This window comes from Pleurodeles waltl, chromosome 8 (assembly GCF_031143425.1).
Source record: "Pleurodeles waltl isolate 20211129_DDA chromosome 8, aPleWal1.hap1.20221129, whole genome shotgun sequence".
Classification (NCBI taxonomy): Eukaryota; Metazoa; Chordata; class Amphibia; order Caudata; family Salamandridae; genus Pleurodeles; species Pleurodeles waltl.
Window position 1 is genome coordinate 716140245 of NC_090447.1, and position 19189 is coordinate 716159433.

At 45.2% G+C, this 19189-nt stretch overlaps 1 protein-coding gene across 4 annotated transcripts in view; it reads left to right on the top strand.

Moving 5' to 3' along the window:
* LOC138250244 (cytoskeletal protein Sojo-like) overlaps positions 1-19189 on the top strand; it is a 196605-nt gene that overhangs the window by 127215 nt on the left and 50201 nt on the right. For 3 of the 4 annotated variants that reach the window (XM_069204882.1, XM_069204883.1, XM_069204881.1), the window contains exon 6: positions 3094-3329. In XM_069204882.1, the coding sequence (XP_069060983.1) occupies positions 3094-3329 (236 nt within the window). Of the gene's footprint in view, positions 1-3093; positions 3330-6742; positions 6916-19189 lie in introns of those variants that run through there. The other variant, XM_069204884.1, reaches the window with a different exon arrangement.

Genomic DNA, 19189 nt, shown 5'->3' on the forward strand with positions numbered 1-19189 from the left:
AAATCTCAACATGAAAATTTGGCCCAAGAGCTCGGATGCCTTTGAAAGCGGGATCGGGGGCCAAGCATGACCTCCGTCTTACTGCCCTGATCAAGGATCACCAATGTAAATGAAGGGCAAAGGCCTGAAAGATCGAAGTAGGCCTCCGGAACAGGAGCTCAGGAAGTTGTTGCTGCTGCTCTGCACCAGGACCTCTGAATAATGAGCATGTGGAGCTGGGCTGGCTCCCTTTTATAGAGTCTTAGCCCAGCCCACCAACCACACCCAGGCATGCTGCAGGGAAAGCTTCTAGAAGGCCTTGGAAGGGGACCACACCCTGACACAGTCTGAAAGTCTGCAGCAGTACATTGCATGTGAACAGCATTTATATGCATGCTGAACAGGATTGAACTCTGTAATGCAAAAGGTTAAACAACATCAAATCAGCACAATGCATAAATTATGTTAGCTTGAAATTGTTAGGTTTTTGCATTCTAGTCGCCCGTAGAGCGCGCACTGCCCTGATATTGACAGTTCTATACCAGCTAGCCTCACAAATGTTTTCATTTCCTCTGACTCAAATTGGGCTCCATTATCCGTTAATATGTGCGCTGGAAATCCTTCCCTCAACAATACTATCTACATGTACCATCACTCCATGTAATTGGACCCATAATATCCAATGCAACCTCATTCCACAGGATTTCAGGACCAACTAACGAGGACTTGGGTGGATTTAATGTTTTCTGAGCTTTGTCACTATTTTCACAATCCATACATTCCCGTACATACCTTTCAATTTCCAAATCTACCTTAGGCCACCAATAGAGGACTTTGATGCACCTTTTGTACAAACAATACCCGAATAACCTTCATGACCAATAGAGACTGTGAATTTGTATTTATTTAGTTGATTTCACATTGCTGGTGAAATCCTCTAAAAAGATAAAATTTCACAGTCTTGAGTGCTGTGTAGTACCTACTTCTTTCCAGTTTAAAACCAGGAAACAAAACCGGAAGGAAACAAAAAAAGCAGACTTCTAGATGTATAAGATGCACCTGTATGACATGTTCTTCATAAAGACCAATAGCATCCACACCAACCGTCCAAAATGCCCGCCGTGCGTCATCCAACGTAGCATTTCTATTGGCAATAGGGCTTTTATTGTCAACGTACAGTGCGTCTCAAGGTCCAATTGCCTCGCAGTTTCACGTGCTTCCTGCTGCAGTTGCGAACACAACAGCTCTTGTATTTCAATAACGGTAAGCCCTCGTGCATAAAAAACAGTGAGCCTAGTGCCCGGCTACACCACGTTGTTTAAAAAAACCTAAAAAAAACAAGTAGACTTGTTGATAGCAGGGTCTCCCTAGCAAGCAAAACGTAGAACACTTTGGGGGTTATTACAACTTTGGAGGAGGTGTTAATCCATCCCAAAAGTGACGGTAAAGTGATGGATATACCACCAATCGTATTACGAGTTCCATAGGATATAATGGACTCGTAATACAGCTGGTGGTATATCCGTCACTTTTGGGACGGATTAACACATTCTCCAAAGTTGTAATAACCCCCTTTATATCGATGACGCCCTCCCACGCAGCAGAGAAGCGTTGCACATTCCTATTGCATGGCATACACGAACACCTTACAAAACTATTGCATCCTCGTCGCCAAATTTTGTAGTAATAGCGCTGACACACTCGTCATCTTAACTTCAGGTTTATTCCAAAAGAGACACAAGAAGCATATAACCAGCACTGTCAACCCCCAACTCTCGAATGCCCAACCACATTCCATGCCTCATGTAATACTGTGGAACATGATTCCATTCCACCCGCTACCGTATATATTCTGCTACCCCATCACTACAGTGGGGTAGTGTGGCCACCAACAGTCACTTTGAGGTCAGGCTTTTGAGATTTGTGGTATATATAGCCTTTTGCTAAACCCCTTGCACCCACATGTGACTTACCACTATTACTGAGCTCACTGTGACTCTCCTTATGCCAATTTTGATCTTGTAGGTCACTTCCTTCGTGTGAATCATATCTGCATTTCTCCAGCTGGGTTATGTACCCAGATTGCTTGTTTCTGAGGTCCGATCGTGGCTTAATTTCTGAGGTGTAAATCCATATTGGTTTCCCCCATTTTCAAGGAGAAGTTTCTTCTTCACATCCTTGAGTTTAAGCCAGCAGGTTTGTGGTGTTTAGATATTGTGACATCCTTTTGTCAGTTTCTCGAGGGCAAAAAAGGTTTTACACCATACAGAGTGGTTTTGGTCTTTAAAGTCATTGCAATATTTTCTTTGACCTATTCAGTGACTCAAATAGATATTGATGGGCAGGTCCTTTGTATGTCCACAAGAATGGTGTGTACCTATCGGCAACAGGCTACTGGAAATTTGTTACAGGACAGTAATCAAACCATGACGTCATCTCCTCCCTCAATTGTCCTCCCAGACAACTGGATGTTGATATGTAACTCAGGTCAGATTGCCTTTGACACAAGTTATTTCTTCAGTGCTACAAGAATTATTTCATCACTGTTATTGAAGAAATGCTTGCGGGTGGTTCAAGAAATAAACTGCATGTTGCTTTGGTGTATGCTTCATCATGTCATGAAGAAGTAAGACAAAGAAGACGATGGGTTGGTGGTTGCTTACCGATTGCCTTATTCACTTTACTCAGAATTACCATTCCTCCCTACACTACTTGCTTCATCCCATTTGTTTTTTTCTAGCCACCAACTGCTGTTCTAGCTGGGGTAGCAAAAAAAATAAGTTCCGGAGGCAGCCATACTTTGTGATCAGGAGAATTGATTGTATTACATAAAGAAGCTTTATGTTTTTGTGTGTTTCTAATCTGGGAGTCCGATGATGAAGAGGTGGATTTGCAAGGATTAAATGACTCCGAAGACACATTACAGGGCACTGCAGAGAGGACATTTATTTGTTGCTGATGGAGTACCTTTCATATCATAACACAATGTACCAGCTTTCAATCTTTGCAAATTAAACTAGTGCTATTTCATGGAAACTGTTGCTAACTTCTTTCCTTGCCCGGTATGTTCACCGTTCAGATTTGAGGATGTTACTTAGACATCTTTTTTTACAGAAGGGATCCTACGATGAGGTAATGAACCTTGGAAGATATTTTCTAAGTAGGCATCATCAGGTGGAGTGTATTGAAACCTTGGGAGAGGATGATGTGCTCAGTCAGTTAAATGCGCAAGCTGTGCTGTGTGTTCTGCATAAGCAAAATGCAAAACTGGAGAGAATGATACAAGAAATGAAAACGAGAAAGAACCATGATGACACAATCCAGACACAACCAGTGGAAGAAAATATCAGGTGAGCAGCGATTAATATAGATGTAGCTATTTACTAAAAGCGGATCTGCAACCAAATTTTATTATGTTAAGAAAATCAGGTTTCTTTTTTTTTTAATTATAAATTAGTTGTTGCTAACATTATACCTTTTTTGCAAGGCTGTAAATAACTGTTATTATTTTCCCCATCAAAGGGTATCGGAATCACAGTATTTGTTCTGTAGTACAAGAATTTGTCTGCTGTCTTAAGTTTCTACCTAACACACACTTATCTGAAAGTCACATGATCACATTTCCGTCTGGCATGTCTTAAGTGTTTTCCCTTGTGTTTAGGAGGAAAATGTCCCATAGTTGAAATTATTTACTCACTTGCTTTGTTCACCGCTCCATGACTCATGCAGGGGGTTGGGGGTGTCTAGATATTGCACAAAAGTGGAATGATGATCCAGCTTTACAAAACATAACCTGCTTTTAGATGGCATTGGTTGCTTCTGGATTTTTTTTGTTTAAACATAATTGTATTGTGTTCAACATATTCAAGTGTGATAAATGTAATTACTGTGAACCTTATGGCAGAGAATGAAACAAGGATATTGTATGATTAGGATCACATATAGCAATATAGTATTCACATATCACGATATGTCAGTTTTCAGTGCTTACTTATGATTGAATTCACACGCAGTGATAAAACATTACCCCCTGCCACCCATCCACACCTCAGAGTTCATATAGGAATAGTTCAACAAAAGCCATTTCTCGGTTAAGTGATGTTGCTATACTCACTTGTGGAACCAATCCTAGGCTTTCAGCGCCCATCTCATACATTCAACTGACATCTCCTTGTTTTTGATATGTATGTATGACGTTATCAGGAGAATCAATGATTGGCGCTCGGAGGCATTCCACTAGATTGTCCTAAGCTCTATTAGGCGAGCTCTATGAATTTAGAGGTCATTTTGTGTTAAGCAGGATGGGGGAAGACTTCTGGTATACATGCTAGCGGACTGCACAGCAGCGTCCGTTCTGTGACTTCATTTATGCAGGACACCACCTCATCCCAGAAGTCACGTATAGCAGTGCAAGCCCACACTACACGGACCAATTCTGAGCCTCTGTCTCCACATCTAGGGCATGCTGCATCAAGCACACCAAATGTCAGTTTAATTTTCCCTGGGTTTAGGTATGCCCTATGTAGAAAATAAAAGTTGATTAACTTAAAATCTAGCTTTTCGGAAAACGTGATATGAGTTGGGTAATATCTTGGACCAGCCCGAATCTGATATCGGGAGCCCTACATCGTCCTCCCATTTCTGTTGTAGGCCCCCTAGGGGCAAGCTGATGTCTGCTCTTATCGCTTGGTAGAAGAGGGTGACCGCTTTACTCCTATCGGTCATGGCAGAGAGGCCTAGTTCCAATATTTCCATTCGCCAGTGGCTTCCAGGTCACCTACGCGAGTAATACCCTGACATATATCCTCTCTAATGCTCCAGTGTCCCTCTGGGTGGCAAGGCATTGCACTGGAATGTTGGGCGAATGAGGTCAGTGGGATCAGGCACCCTGACATAGGACATGTGGGGGATCAAGAGGAGTTGGGAGAGCAGCAAAAGTTTGGGCACACCAATTGGGGCAACCTGTGGCAGATGTTAACAGGCACGTAGCCATTGGTTGAATCAGTGAACCTAGGTAGCCAGGTAATATGCCTAGAAGTCCAGTGCCTCCAGGCCCAGATCAGTTCCACCAGTAGAGTCTTATTTCAGTGAACATTTTGCGGGGGATAACTAGGGGCAGTGTCATAAAAATAAATAAAGTAGGTGGGGGAGTGCCACCATCTTCGATAATGCTTTTCAGCCAGCAACCAAAAGCGGAAGCATCTTTCAAAAGCCTATATTGGTGCGTAGTGCTCTAATCGCCTCACCTATGATGCCATCTAGGGCATTTCGCCTGTAGTGATATATTCTGACTCCTAGATATTTTATGCAGGAGCCTTCCCATGATAATCCATGCAATTCTGGCGGGAAAGGCATATTGCGTAAAAAGGGGGAAAAATAAGGACTTCTGCCAATTAATGCAGAGCCCAGAGTGGGATCCAAAAAGCTTCAGCAAGGAAATAACCCCTATTATGCCACTTCTAAGTTCTTCAAAAAGAGGAGCATATCATCTGCAAAGAGAGCTATTTTATGGGATGTTCCGTGTCCGTTTAGTCCTCAGTAGTGTTTCCCCATTCGTTCTCCGCTGGCCAGAAACTCAATCACAATTGCGAACAGTAGTGGTGGGAAAGAGCACCCCTTCCTTATGCCCCTACCCACCGTATACACGAGGGATATCACCTCTCTGGTTCATACTCACACGATAGGGTTGGTATAGAGTAACTTAGTCCACTAGCTGAACCCCCCCGCCCCATTTTATCCATCACTCGATATAAGTAGTCCTACCTTAGGCTATCAAATGCCGTCCAGTTATCTATCAATACTATCACCACTTCATCCTCCTCTGCTGGGTGTGTCTCCATGATCAACAATAGTCTGATATTTATGGCTGTATTGTGCTCTAGTATAAAGCCACACTGATTAGTATGAATAAGCGTGCACATTTGTGGGAGGAGGCGAGTGGCCAATATATTTTACTTAATATCTTGTAGTCCGTATTTAATGATGACAGTGGTTGATTGGACCGCATGCCACAAGGGGACCTGCCCTGCTTTAAAAATTGGATTGCGTGCGCCTCTTTGGTTGTATGTGGATGGCTACCAGCTTCACAAGCAGAGTTGTATAGATCAACAAGCTTGGGGGCCAATTCTTATAGTATATGGCATGGAATTCAACTGGGAATCCATCGGTCCCTGGAACATTGCCACGAGCCATGGTTGTAATAGCTGTACGGGCTCTCTTGGATGGTGATAGGCCCGCCAGGGTCTCATTGTTATCCCAATCAAGGCGCTGCAGTTCTATAGTGTCTAGGAATTCCGTGAGAGCCTCGTGCAGTGGAGGGGGGCGGAGGCACGTACATTTTCGTAATACTCTTTAAAGGCGTTATTAATATCTCCTTTCTGTAGAGGGTTTCCTCTGTTAGTGAGTCAATTTCTAGTATCAAGTAACTCTTGGGTAGGGGATTGGATAGCCACTCCAATAACTCACCCACCTTGTCATGCTCATCATGGGCCTTAATCATATATTCTCGATAATGGAAGGAGCGGAGCTTCTCCGTGCATGGCGATTGAGATTCTCTTGCCTCGAGAAGTGATTGCTGCAAGTCTTGTCGCTCATGAGAAATGTACATAAAGTTAATCATACACCATAGCTGCTAGGCATCTGTTTATCTTTATTATGTTGCCATGTGCTCGACAAACCTCCTGAACTTTGATGATTGACCTTGTGCTCGCAGCCTTGGGCTGCAATCTGCTTATCGCTGCCATATTACTTTTTCCAATTACAGTTCCGAGAATTGTCGTGCTTAATCAGTAACTGCCAGAACAAGTTTGTACAGGTCGTTGCCACCTCCTGCCAGCTGCATCAGTACCTTCTCCCACCACACGTGTATCCCTGAAATATTCTGAAGACCGCAGAGGACCTTGAATACGATAGGGGTGGAGTTGTCATCTGACTAAGCAGTTTTGTGTGTATATAAGGTTGGGTGCCCCAGAGTGAAGGGGCAGCCTCCGTAGGATAGTCACTTGACTGTCCTGGGACTCTGTATTAGATCGAGCTATAATCCATGTAATAAACTTCTCTTTATTCCGCCAGTTGGTGACTCCGTCTGATTTGTGAACTCTCTGCTAAATTGACCCTGAGGACATAAAGGGTGTCCCTCCACCGCTGGGAAGGAGACCCCGGGTGGGGGTCAAATCTTTCCTGGTTCCTCAGTTGGCACCCGAACAGGGACCCGAGTCAGGCATCCAGGGGACCGCCCAGGTGACGGAGGACTCACGATTGGATTTCCAAGGGAGGCGCCCCACACCAGATTCTGAGCTTCGTTCTCTGTCGTGGACCTGCGGATCTCCACTGTGTGTCTTCCAGCCGGCTCGACTTCTCCTGGCGCTGTCTGAATTCGGGTCTCTGTTTTCCGTGAACTACTGGAGTCCCCAACTGTTGGACTATAACAGAAGTGTCAGGTAAGGACGGGAATTGAAAGATTCCTGTCTAAAAATAGGTCTGTGAGTATTGTACGGTTTCTATCGCTCTTTGCAAAGACCGACGTCAGTGGTAAGACTGACCTCAGTTGTCATTTAAGTATATAGGAAGCAAAGGGCATATTTGCCACTCATTTGGTGTATTCAAACCACTGGTGTAAGAATTTAAAAAAAAAAAAAAATACTGGAAGAATGCCAGCGTTCAGTTGTTTCAGGAAATTGTGTTGTTGTCTTTGCAGTAGGGACTCCCGCCTGGAGGAAACATGCCCCGCTCCTCCGGCAGGGACTCCGAATCATGATATATATGTTAAATATGGCATAGGTCCGATTATTTGGTCTGATATATGGAGAAAAAGAACCAAAAGTAGTTCTGATTTACAATGGCCTATTCACGGGACATTTGATAAAGATAAATTAGACTATTTACAGGAACGTTTGTTTGTGACAAAAAGTAGACCAGGGATGTTTGATTCACTACGGACTTGGCAGAAAGAAGCAGACCAAAGACGTAGGAAGGAAGAGAAAGAATTACTGAGACATAAGACCAGGACGGTGACTGAAAAGGTATACGACTCTGACGTAGCTGAACATCAACAGAAAATTTTAGAACATGACCGAAGGCTTCACTTACAAACTGATAAGTGTTACCCTTCCAGGACAATAGTGGATAAGCCACAAGAGGAAGACCCCATTTTAAACGATATGTTAGATAAACCCCCGTTATATACTCCACCAATATATCCTACACTACATCCTCAACCTGCACCAGGTGACCCTATTGTGCCACCCCCGGTTAGATATCAGGTGAGTGCTCCGCCACCCACCACCACTCCTCCTGTCATCAGACCTATAGAGGATACACCCCGCCCGACTGTACCCACCCCTCGACTGGCCCCCGTTTGGCCCACCCCTGACTCCTGTTTAGACACCACACATACCCCCCGTCCCATGACCCCGCGAAAGCTCACCCTGCGCTGACACTTGTTCTCTAATTCACAAGAGGAAGATGTCATTGAAGAAATGACACAGAGGTGGATGACTAATTGGAATGACTATGGGGTCAGGGACATTGTCCACACTATGAAACAATGGGATAGTTTAGTTCAGTTACATGCAGCCACCCTTATGTGCAACATTATAATACAAGAATATGAGGATGATGGTTCCTCAGCTCCCGCTGGACTGGTGGACCTCCGAAAGCGCGCCTCTACTGGGCTGACATTTGGTTCTGGTCTACATGATTATGTTGTTACTCTTCTTGTATATAGGGACCGCCTGTGGACATGTAGCCCTTCTGTAAGGGCATCCATGTTTCCCATGAGAGAGGTTCCGCCGGTTTGGCGAGAACCGGTGGCTGATGACGCTGGCCAAGTTATTACCGCAGGGCATTTTCAACAAATGTGGGTACACACCCCATGGAAAAGATCTGAAACATATACCCTTAAATCCGCCTTACCTGACCCCCGTAAGAACCCTGCAGGATATTATAAAGAATTGCAACAAATTCTTGAATCATGTACTATGACGTCTGATATTGACATGTTAATGGCAGCAGTAGTCCCGCAGGAAGTATGGTCAAAAGTACGGAGGCACGACCATGCTGAACTAGGGGGCACGTGGGACCAATTGCAAGCAGCAGAAAGAGACAGGGTTGGGGGAGCGAAACCAGACCCACTTATATTGGCTCTCCCACTGCGTATTTTGGATTTATTGAAGACCATACTTGCACCACACAGGATAAATTGGCCGCCTGTAAACAGAAAAAGGATGCGGGTGTTTCAGACTTTTATTCAAGGTTTGAGGGTGTCTTTTCTGATTACAACGGCCAAGACATGACTACTGAAGGGGGGAATAAGACTCTTTGTTGACAAATTCGTGGACAATTTATTACCAGACATAAAGGGAAAATTGAAATTGTTTGAAAGTACGTGGCCATTCTCTACTGCCACTGGAATACTGACAATGGCCCAATATTATGAGAACAGGGAGATAGAAGAACAAGAAAAGAACGAGAAAAAAACGAAGGAGTTGAAAACGAAGGTGTTATTTCAGCAGGCCTACCCTCAGCCCCGTCAACAGCAGTCCAGATCAAGGTCACAAGGACCTCCCAATGACAGAAGGCAGTCCCAACGCCCTCCCCGTTCTTCCCTCTCCTACAATCAGTGCGCCTATTGCAAGCAGGAGGGCCACTGGAATAATGACTGCCCCAATAAGGACACTCCACAGGCCGCCCCATGCCCCCACCGAACAGGACTACAGACCACGCGGTAGGTCTGGTCCTGCAGACAGACCCCGCCAACAGGCCCCTCCACGTTCCCACAGTACCCCCTGCCCAAATTATTTTGATGCTTCATCCCAGTGTCAATATTTTAATGACAACTATGATGCGTATGAAGGTCAGGGGTCCTCCTTTGACTAGGACAGCCTTCGACAGAGGGGGGTGGGACCAGTTTCTATTCCTGTTAGGCAGAATGGCCCTCACATTGAGGTACAATTAGACGGTACTCCACATGATTTTTTGATAGATACTGGGACCACCAAAAGTTCTGTTAAACAGGAAGAGGTCCAAGGGGTCCCTCTGTCTGGCAATATTAACGTCTCTATGGGTTTTTCTGGTGTTCCGGTGGCTAACCCCGTCTCCCAGCCGCTGCATGTTGCTATAGGTCCTTACACCATTAGCTCCCCTCTCATTCTTACTTCGGCCTGTAGTGAGAATTTATTGGGTTTGGACCTATTAAAGAAATTGTATGCCACCATTTATTGCTCTCCGGATTGAGTTCATGTCACTCTAGGTCCAAATATTACCCCGTCACAATTTTTGTCAAAACCACTTCCACCCGAACTTCGAGATTTGCCAGACATTTTATGGGCCACACATAAGGACGATGTTGGATGTTTGGACATACCACCGTATGTCATACGCTTGAAAGCCAATGCCAATTTGCCTCGTCTTCCCCAATACAAATTATCCCAACACATTGAACAACAACTCAAAAATATTGTGACCCAGTTGATTGATTTGGGTGTCATTGAAGAAACGCGTGGTAATGATTGTAACAGTCCTGTCCTTCCTGTTCATAAAAAAATATCTGATGGCACCGCGTCTCCAGGACTCCGATTTGTCATTGATTTATGGGCGGTCAATAAGATTGTAATACCCCAGTTCCCTGTTGTTCCTGACATTACGACATTATTAACAATGATACCTGCCTCTGCTACTTGGTTCTCTGTTATCAATCTTAAGAATGCATTCTTTAGCATTCCCATTCATCCAGATAATAGACACATCTTTGGGTTTTCACTGGGTGGTTGCAGTTTCCGGTTCAGTCGCGCTCCACAAGGCTATACTGAATCGCCTAGCATTTTTAGCCAGGCCCTCAAGGGTCAATAAGATGCCCTTGTTTTTCCTTGCTCCTCGACGCTGGTTCAATATGTGGATGACCTTTTAATAGCATCCACTTCAGAACAAAATTGTAAAACAGATACTGTAGCCTTATTGAAACATCTTGCATACCATCACCATAAGGTCTCCCTCTCCAAATTGCAGTATTGTAGACAGGAGGTTATATACCTAGGACACCTCCTGTCTAAGGAGGGACGTACGTTAAAAGCTGAGATAATACAAGCTATACGAGACATACCGGTTCCAAGGACACAGAGAGAAGTTAGGGCCTTTATAGGTATTACCTCCTTCTGTCGTCAATGGATTCCTAATTATTCTCTTTTGATAAAACCGTTTTTGCATCTCACCCACAAAGATTGTCCTGAAAAAATTGAATGGAATGATGATTTTCAGTCTGGTTTTGATGAATTGAAAAATACACTCTGCACAGCACCTGTACTGGGTACGCCTGATTATCGTAAAGATTTTCAGTTATATGTGAGCGAGAGAAATGGATGTTCACTATCGGTGTTAACCCAAGAGCATGGCGGCAAACAACGCCCCTGTGCTTATTTTTCGGCCCTACTGGATCCAGTGGCCCGTGCACTCCCAAGTTGTCTACGGGCAGTAGCCGCTGCAGCAGTCGCAGAGCGCCAGTCGGCCGGGATAGTCATGGATTCACCCCTCACCCTGTTGGTCCCACACACTGTTGACGCACTATTAAACAAAACAAAAACACAGCATCTTACTAATGCACGATTAACTACTTATGAACTGACACTTTTAGCTAGTCATATAACATTAAAAAGGTGCAACACGCTCAATCCTGCCACTTTATTGCCAATTACTGAAAAAACGGAAGATTCTTATGATGACATACATGACTGCATTCTCCGGACGGAGGATGAAACAAAAGGGAGAGTGGACTTACAGGACACTCCACTGAGAGACCCTGATGGCATATTATACGTAGATGGCTCATTATACGTAGATGGCTCATGCATCAAGCTACCCGATGGCACTACCTCTGCACCCTATGCAGTTACAACAGCTACCACTGTAGTTGAAACAGCTAGAATACCACATAACTCTGCTCAGGCTGCAGAATTAATACCTCTAACACGAGCCTGTTAGTTAAGTAAAGGACTTAATGTGAATGTTTACACGGACAGTCAGTATGCATTTGGCGTAGCACACAATTTTGGTCGCTTGTGGGTAGAACGAGGATTCCTCACTTCACATGGGACACGTATTCAACATGGGACCCTTATAACTAACTTACTTTCTGCCCTGGCGTTGCCCAAAACAATGGCTATCATGAAGTGTAGTGCACACATAAAGGTGACAGATGAAACTGGACAGGGCAACGCCCTAGCCGATCAAACAGCAAAAGATACAGCGTATGCAAAGACGGGACACATGTATGTGGTAGATAGTACAGAGAAGGTTCGTCCCCATGAAATATTTGGGAACACGGTACAGAGTGTCAGGAAGGTACAGATGAGGCAACTGAACAGGAGAGAAAGGAATGGGAAGAAGGATAGGCCAAGCTATATGAAAATACGCAGTGCTGGGCAGATCTGTCACAGAGGGAAAGATGGATGTTACCCGATGCATTCGTTCTGCCAGTAGTGACTATGGCCCATGGTCCTGCACACGTTAGTGCAAAAAGCATCTGTGATTTGCTTGATCCGGTTTGGTCTAATAAAAATATCAGAAGAGTAGCTGACCAACTGGTTCAATCCTGCATGATTTGTTTACAACATAACATAGGGAAGGGTGCCTCAGTCCCCGCTGGGCATTTTTCCCCACCAACGTATACCTTTGAAGTACTACAAATCGATTATATTGAGATGGAAAGGTGTAATAACTTGAAATATGTCCTAGTTGTGGTCTGTATGTTTAGTAAGTGGGTAGAAGATTACCCTACTAAAGATAATACTGCCCTTACCACCGCAAAGGTACTTCTGAAGGAGTTCTTCCCACGGTTTGGGCTCCCAAGGTGTGTCTGGTCAGATAATGGGAGTCATTTTGTAGGGCAGGTGATGAAAAGGGTGTGTGAAGGGTTGGGCCTCCGCCAGAAGTTTCATGCAGCTAACCACCCCCAGTCAGCAGGACTAGTTGAAAAATATAATGGCACACTTAAATTGAAGATGTCAAAAATATGCGCAGAACGCAGTATACGGTGGCCGGACGCATTGCCCCTGGCTTTAATGTCTGTCAGGATGACGCCTCACTCTAGATCAGGGTTGTCACCCCATGAGATAGTGATGGGTAGGCCAGCAAATGTCTGGGGGGGTCCCTCGACCTCACAAGTACTCAGAACTAGAACATCCTGTTTTGATGGACTATTTAAATGAACGCACTAATTCTTTGCGTTCTATTCACCAACAGGTGCGTGAAGCACTTCCATCTGTATCCACTGATCCAGGCCACAAGATACTACCTGGAGACTGGCTCCTCACAAAGAATTTCCAGTGGAAAAAGAGTCTCGAACCTTGATGGAAAGGTCCGCGACAGGTCCTCCTAGCTACTCAAACAGCAGTTAAAGTCGAGGGAGCTAAGAATTGGATACATGCATCCCACTGTAAGAAAGTACCCCTACTCGTACCCTCTGATGAAATAAAAAGTGGTGACCACCCGACGACTGAGGACCATTTCAGCAACACTACGCAGAGTGATAAAAAAACAGAACGACAGTGTGCTGCAGGAGCTTCCCTCAGATTTTGGTCACACTGAACAATTGTTTCCTGACCATACCATACCACAGTCCACAAGATACGATTTCCGCCCACGAAAATAAGGAAATGAACAATGAACTGATTGCTTGTCCCCTGTATTAAGTCTGACGATAGCTGCAGGGCCGTGATTTTGACTGTCAGGGCGGACCAGAGTGTGTCAATGGGACTGCTGGAATCACCCCACAGTGAGGCAACCACCAGTCACGGGCAGCACCTAGGTTGGACTGAACTGCTAGTGGGACAAGCAATAAAGAGAAATGGATCTTATACAAGAAGACAAGAGGAAAAAGAAGAAAATAAGTAATTTAAAAAGACTATTAGGCCCACGTATCGCTTGTCTCACCATAACAATACTATTTTTGGTACTTCTGTCCTGCATTGGGTGGGTAATACATGATTCTGACTCAGAGGTCTCACCAACTACGCCACTGCCTCCAGAACACAGCCATGTTTCCTTACCACCCCATGAGGAAGGACGACGTAAGGAATATGAAAACAATACCTTTATGTCTATGTTAAATCAACATCAGCTGGCTGTAAATAGAACAAATTGTTGGATATGTGGCTTGCTACCGAGTTCCGTGCAAAGAAGGTTGCCATATATTTCATTCCCTTTTTCTTTTGATGGCTCCTGCAGCGCCTGGTATGAAGTATCAGCCATTTGGGCTACCTCAATGGATGTTACTGGTTCCGGACTATTGGTCACCCACCTATACCGGTTATGCTGGCCCACTGGAACGAGAGTTTATGGAACAAAGGAAGAAAAGTCAGAATATGCTGACCGACGAAATAGGTCTACTGACATATATTGTTTATCCTTTAATACCACACCCCGGATTGGCCGAAGATTTTTTGTAACACAGGTCAAGGCTCCACTTTGTTTTCAGAAAAGTGGTAATAGAAGTGTAGGTGCCAGTAACTGTAATGCTACAGTAATATTGAATGGAACTAATTGGTCTACCATGATACCATCACGAAACTCGTATTTTGTTTGTGGTAATAATGCCTACACCTCCTTGGTACCCACCTGGACTGGCACGTGTTACATTGCTTGGTTACTACCACCAACTTGCACAGCTGGCCCTCAACACCACAGGACTCAGAGAGGGGTAATATCTGCAGAAGATACCTCAGCACAAGAAGCATTGGACTACTTTAAAGGAGTCCTTCCATTTTGGGGCCCTATGATGAACAGTAGGGATATCAGACATCTCACACGAGTCATGGAAGCAACAATAAATGAAACAGCAGGAGCTCTGAGTAAAATCACTGCAGAGCTCGCTGCTGACCGCCTTGTTACTCTTCAAAACAGATTGGTTCTTGACATTATCTTGGCAGACCGTGGTGGAGTTTGTACTTTGATCGGATCGAGCTGCTGCATTCATATACCAGACAATGCCCCTTCAGTGTATAAAACTATTCAAAGGTTGCATATGATAGCTTCCACAGTACACCAAGACGAAGGAACATGGTCCTTGACCGACTGGTTTTGGGGCTTGATTTCCCAATGGGGCTGGAAGATACTAATATTTATTTTTGTGCTTACTGCTGTATTCCTCACCTGTTGTCTTTGTGTACAGTGCCTACCTGCTTTGTGCGGTTGCTGTATGGCATCCCTTGCCCCCTGGCCTGTTCGCCCTCCTCAACACACGACTATGCTGTCCCTTGAGCAGGAGATAAGACCTTATGTCCATTAACATAGACAATGAATGACGTTCAAACTTGCCTCACAATGGCAAAAGGAGGGATTGAGAAAATGTACATAAAGTTAATCATACACCATAGCTGCTAGGCATCTGTTTATCTTTATTATGTTGCCATGTGCTCGACAAACCTCCTGAACTTTGATGATTGACCTTGTGCTCGCAGCCTTGGGCTGCAATCTGCTTATCGCTGCCATATTACTTTTTCTAATTACAGTTCCGAGAATTGTCGTGCTTAATCAGTAACTGCCAGAACAAGTTTGTACAGGTCGTTGCCACCTCCTGCCAGCTGCATCTGTACCTTCTCCCACCACATGTGTATCCCTGAAATATTCTGAAGACCGCAGAGGACCTTGAATACGATAGGGGTGGAGTTGTCCTCTGACTAAGCAGTTTTGTGTGTATATAAGGTTGGGTGCCCCAGAGTGAAGGGGCAGCCTCCGTAGGATAGTCACTTGACTGTCCTGGGACTCTGTATTAGCTCGAGCTATAATCCATGTAATAAACTTCTCTTTATTCCTCCAGTTGGTGACTCCGTCTGATTTGTGAACTCTCTGCTAAATTGACCCTGAGGACATAAAGGGTGTCCCTCCACCGCTGGGAAGGAGACCCCGGGTGGGGGTCAAATCTTTCCTGGTTCCTCACTCAGGGCAGTCCCTCTCCAGTTTCCGCACTGCGCTCTTTTGAGTTTCTATATCTGAAATCAAAGTGCTCCTAGCGCCACCACCTCCGATATGTACTTGCCCCTAATAACTATTTTTAAAGGATCCCTTGCAGTCAGAGGAGAGGCCGTGGGGTGGGTGTTTTCATGAAAGTAATTATGGATGGCCTCACCTATTGTGTGTCGGAATGCTGGGTCCTCTAGGATTTCCGCTTTAAGATGCCAATCTGGGATTGGGGGAATGCCCTCTGTGCGAGTCTAACACTATCATGATCGGGATGTAATCAAATATAGTGCGACAGATATTCCGCATGACAAACGCATCTCTGTACCTCCGGGGAACACAGAAAGTTGATCAACAGGACGTATAAATCATGCATCCCTAAAAAGAAAGAATAGCCTTGCTTCCTTCAGGAATCTGAAAGGCCTCATCTAAAGGCCCTAGCTGTTCTGAGCACTGGGGAGATAGGCAGAGGCGGATGGGAGTGGTCCATGCCTGGGTCAGCCACGCTATTGTAGCCCACGCCCAAGAGTAGAGGTTGGATGAGGTGTAAAGCCAGCGTTCCAGATAAGTCAGCAAAGAACCTCCCCTGGCGCATAGATCCCGACAAAAGTCAGGTCACATCCGGCTAATCTGCCGGATATCTCCACATATTTCCCACTGGGATCATTCAGTTCACTTGTTGGTTGGAAGTGAACCCCTGGTCGGACCCTCACTTGCACCCACCATGCAAATGCAGAGTATGTAGTAGCGAACACTTGTCCTCTCCATCATTTCTGCAGTGCGTCCTTCTCAGGGCCCATCTGGTGTGTCTCCTGTATTATGGCTATATGGGCACCACACCGTTTTAGGTATGCATGCACTTAAATTTTAGACATACTGTTTAACCCCCTGGCATTCCAACTAATAAACATATGTCATAAGGGATGCCATATGAGTATAGGACTGTAATATGTCATGTCGGCTTTCAGCCGGTGTTGGTCCACAGCATGATCTATGTGTGCATTTCATCATATGGGGAAAGACAGCGTGGAGGTTGTGGTAAACAGTCTATATTAACCAAGCAGTAACAGCACAACTCCCACACCCCAGGACGAGAAGTGGATTCACCCCATTGAAACCAGTCAACAATCTAACAACTCTTGTGCTATTCCGTTTCTCACAACTATAGAGTAATGGAGGGTGCCTTCAATCAGGTGGTTCCCAGCATCTCTTCACACCATCCCAATATACGTAATTAATGTTTTTCAGCTTAGCCATCCCACCCATGGATAGCTTTTAACAATAGCAACCAATCTACCCAAGGAGATAATAGATTTCCCCTAGTGGCATTGATATAGCTCCCTAATACAAAGTCATCAGATCAGTTTGTCCAGGGAGCCAGGTGTGACGTGCGTGGGAGATGTGCCAGTGTTATGGAAGAAAGTGGATACTCGGTCCAAATAAGAGCCTCCCCTGTTCCTCTTCATCACGTTCTGAAGGAGGATTCGAACTCAACCCAGTCATGATCGCCACCACCTCAACTGCCCTCCAATGTTCCTGTAGAGCCTGAGATGGGAGGGAGACCCCTTGGTTAGCATCCTGTATGATGGTGTTGTATTCCTCCCACAAGGTATGCCACTTCTCTAGGTCCTGGGGGAACCTCCGGTCCCTTTGTCGAGGCACTAGATTGCAGCTGGGACTCACCCTCTCTCCCCACAGCAACAGCAGTCAGGCGCCAGGAACTCTTTGGTTAGCATGTGATCAGTCGCACGGGCTCTGGTTGTTCCTGGCTTTCGGTGGATTGGGGGGTGGGGGTTTGATCAGCATTGCTCTCCCATCCTCAGGCATACTGGGCAGACCACCCTCACTGCAAGGTAGGGGCCCATGCAGAACCGCTGCAGCCACTCACCAAGTCTCACAGGGATGCCTTATCACTCACTCGGATCTGGGCCCTCTGACGGCCCTCGCCGACTCACTGAGACTGCCTCGGCTCGGTTATCTTCCTCCTCCATTCTTAGTTTGTCACAAGGATTTACTACAGCTGGCACCACTCCGTATGGTCCCTCAGGTAGGGTTGGGATCATTCAGTCGATGCTCAGGGAGCGGTGGTTAGGGCTGCGCTACTCTGCCATTTTGGTTGCCGGCCATCGTGGACCCTGCAGGTCGCGGTCGTGTCATGTTTCTCTGGTTTGACACAGATTTCTCATCCGCTGGTCTGAGGGCACCTAGGGCTCACTTCTAGGAATTTATCAAGGGGGTGAGAACAGCCGGCTGGATGTTGGGAACAAAACCCCCTTAGTTTTGTTGCCCGTAAAGATACACATAATTATCAGACCTCACAGCTCAAATGTCATTACCTAGAGAAAAGGGAATAGACTTGCATCTAACATGTCTTGAATTTGGTTCACTAACAGTAGCTTGTCAGATTATCTGTCAGTGGAGCAAAAAAGTGAAACCGCATAGCTGTACATAAGCTTTCCATAAGCATTGTAAATAAATGTTAATCCAGCTGTATTATTGAAACAAACTCATTTTTTTCTTTTACATTTTAATTAATTTAATCCCCCCCATCCGCATAACGATTGTGCTGCAGGAATGCCCACTAGACACCAGGGATTTTGTTTACCTTAGGTAAAAAAAAAATAAGAAGAGCGGCCCCTTGGGCAAGGGTCACTTCCCAAGTGTGTAATTTATTTTAAGGCCATTTCTGCTTTCTATTTTAATGAGGCTGAACTGCCCCCAAGGTGGGCAGAAACCTCTAGACGCCAGGCATCTTTTTTCTTTGTTTTTTTAATTTTATTTTTTATTTTTTTACAGGAGGGGAGTGGCCCCTTAGGCAAGGGTCGCTCCCCTGGGGGGCAATATTGTGTTAGGCCATTTCTACCCCCCTTGGGTGCAGATCCGGCCTAATTTTATTAGGCCATTCTGCCTCCAAGGGGAGCAGAAACCACTAGCCCCCTGGGATATTTTTTTATTTTATAATTTCATAAGGGGAGCGACCTCTTAGGCAAGGGATGCTCGCCAGGGGGGACATATTATATGAGTCCATTTCTGCACCCCTTGGGGGCAGATCTAGCTACTTTTATTAGGCCACTCTGCCCCAAGGGGGGCAGAAACCACTAGACACCAGGGATTTAAAAAATATATATATTTTACATAAGGGGAGCCCAGGACCAAAAATGCAGGTGCCCCCTTGCAAAAAACTGTAGTTTTGTAATAGATCATTTGGATGTGTCCATGTTGTGTTTTGGACGCTTCCCTTTTGCGGGCACTACGCCTACCC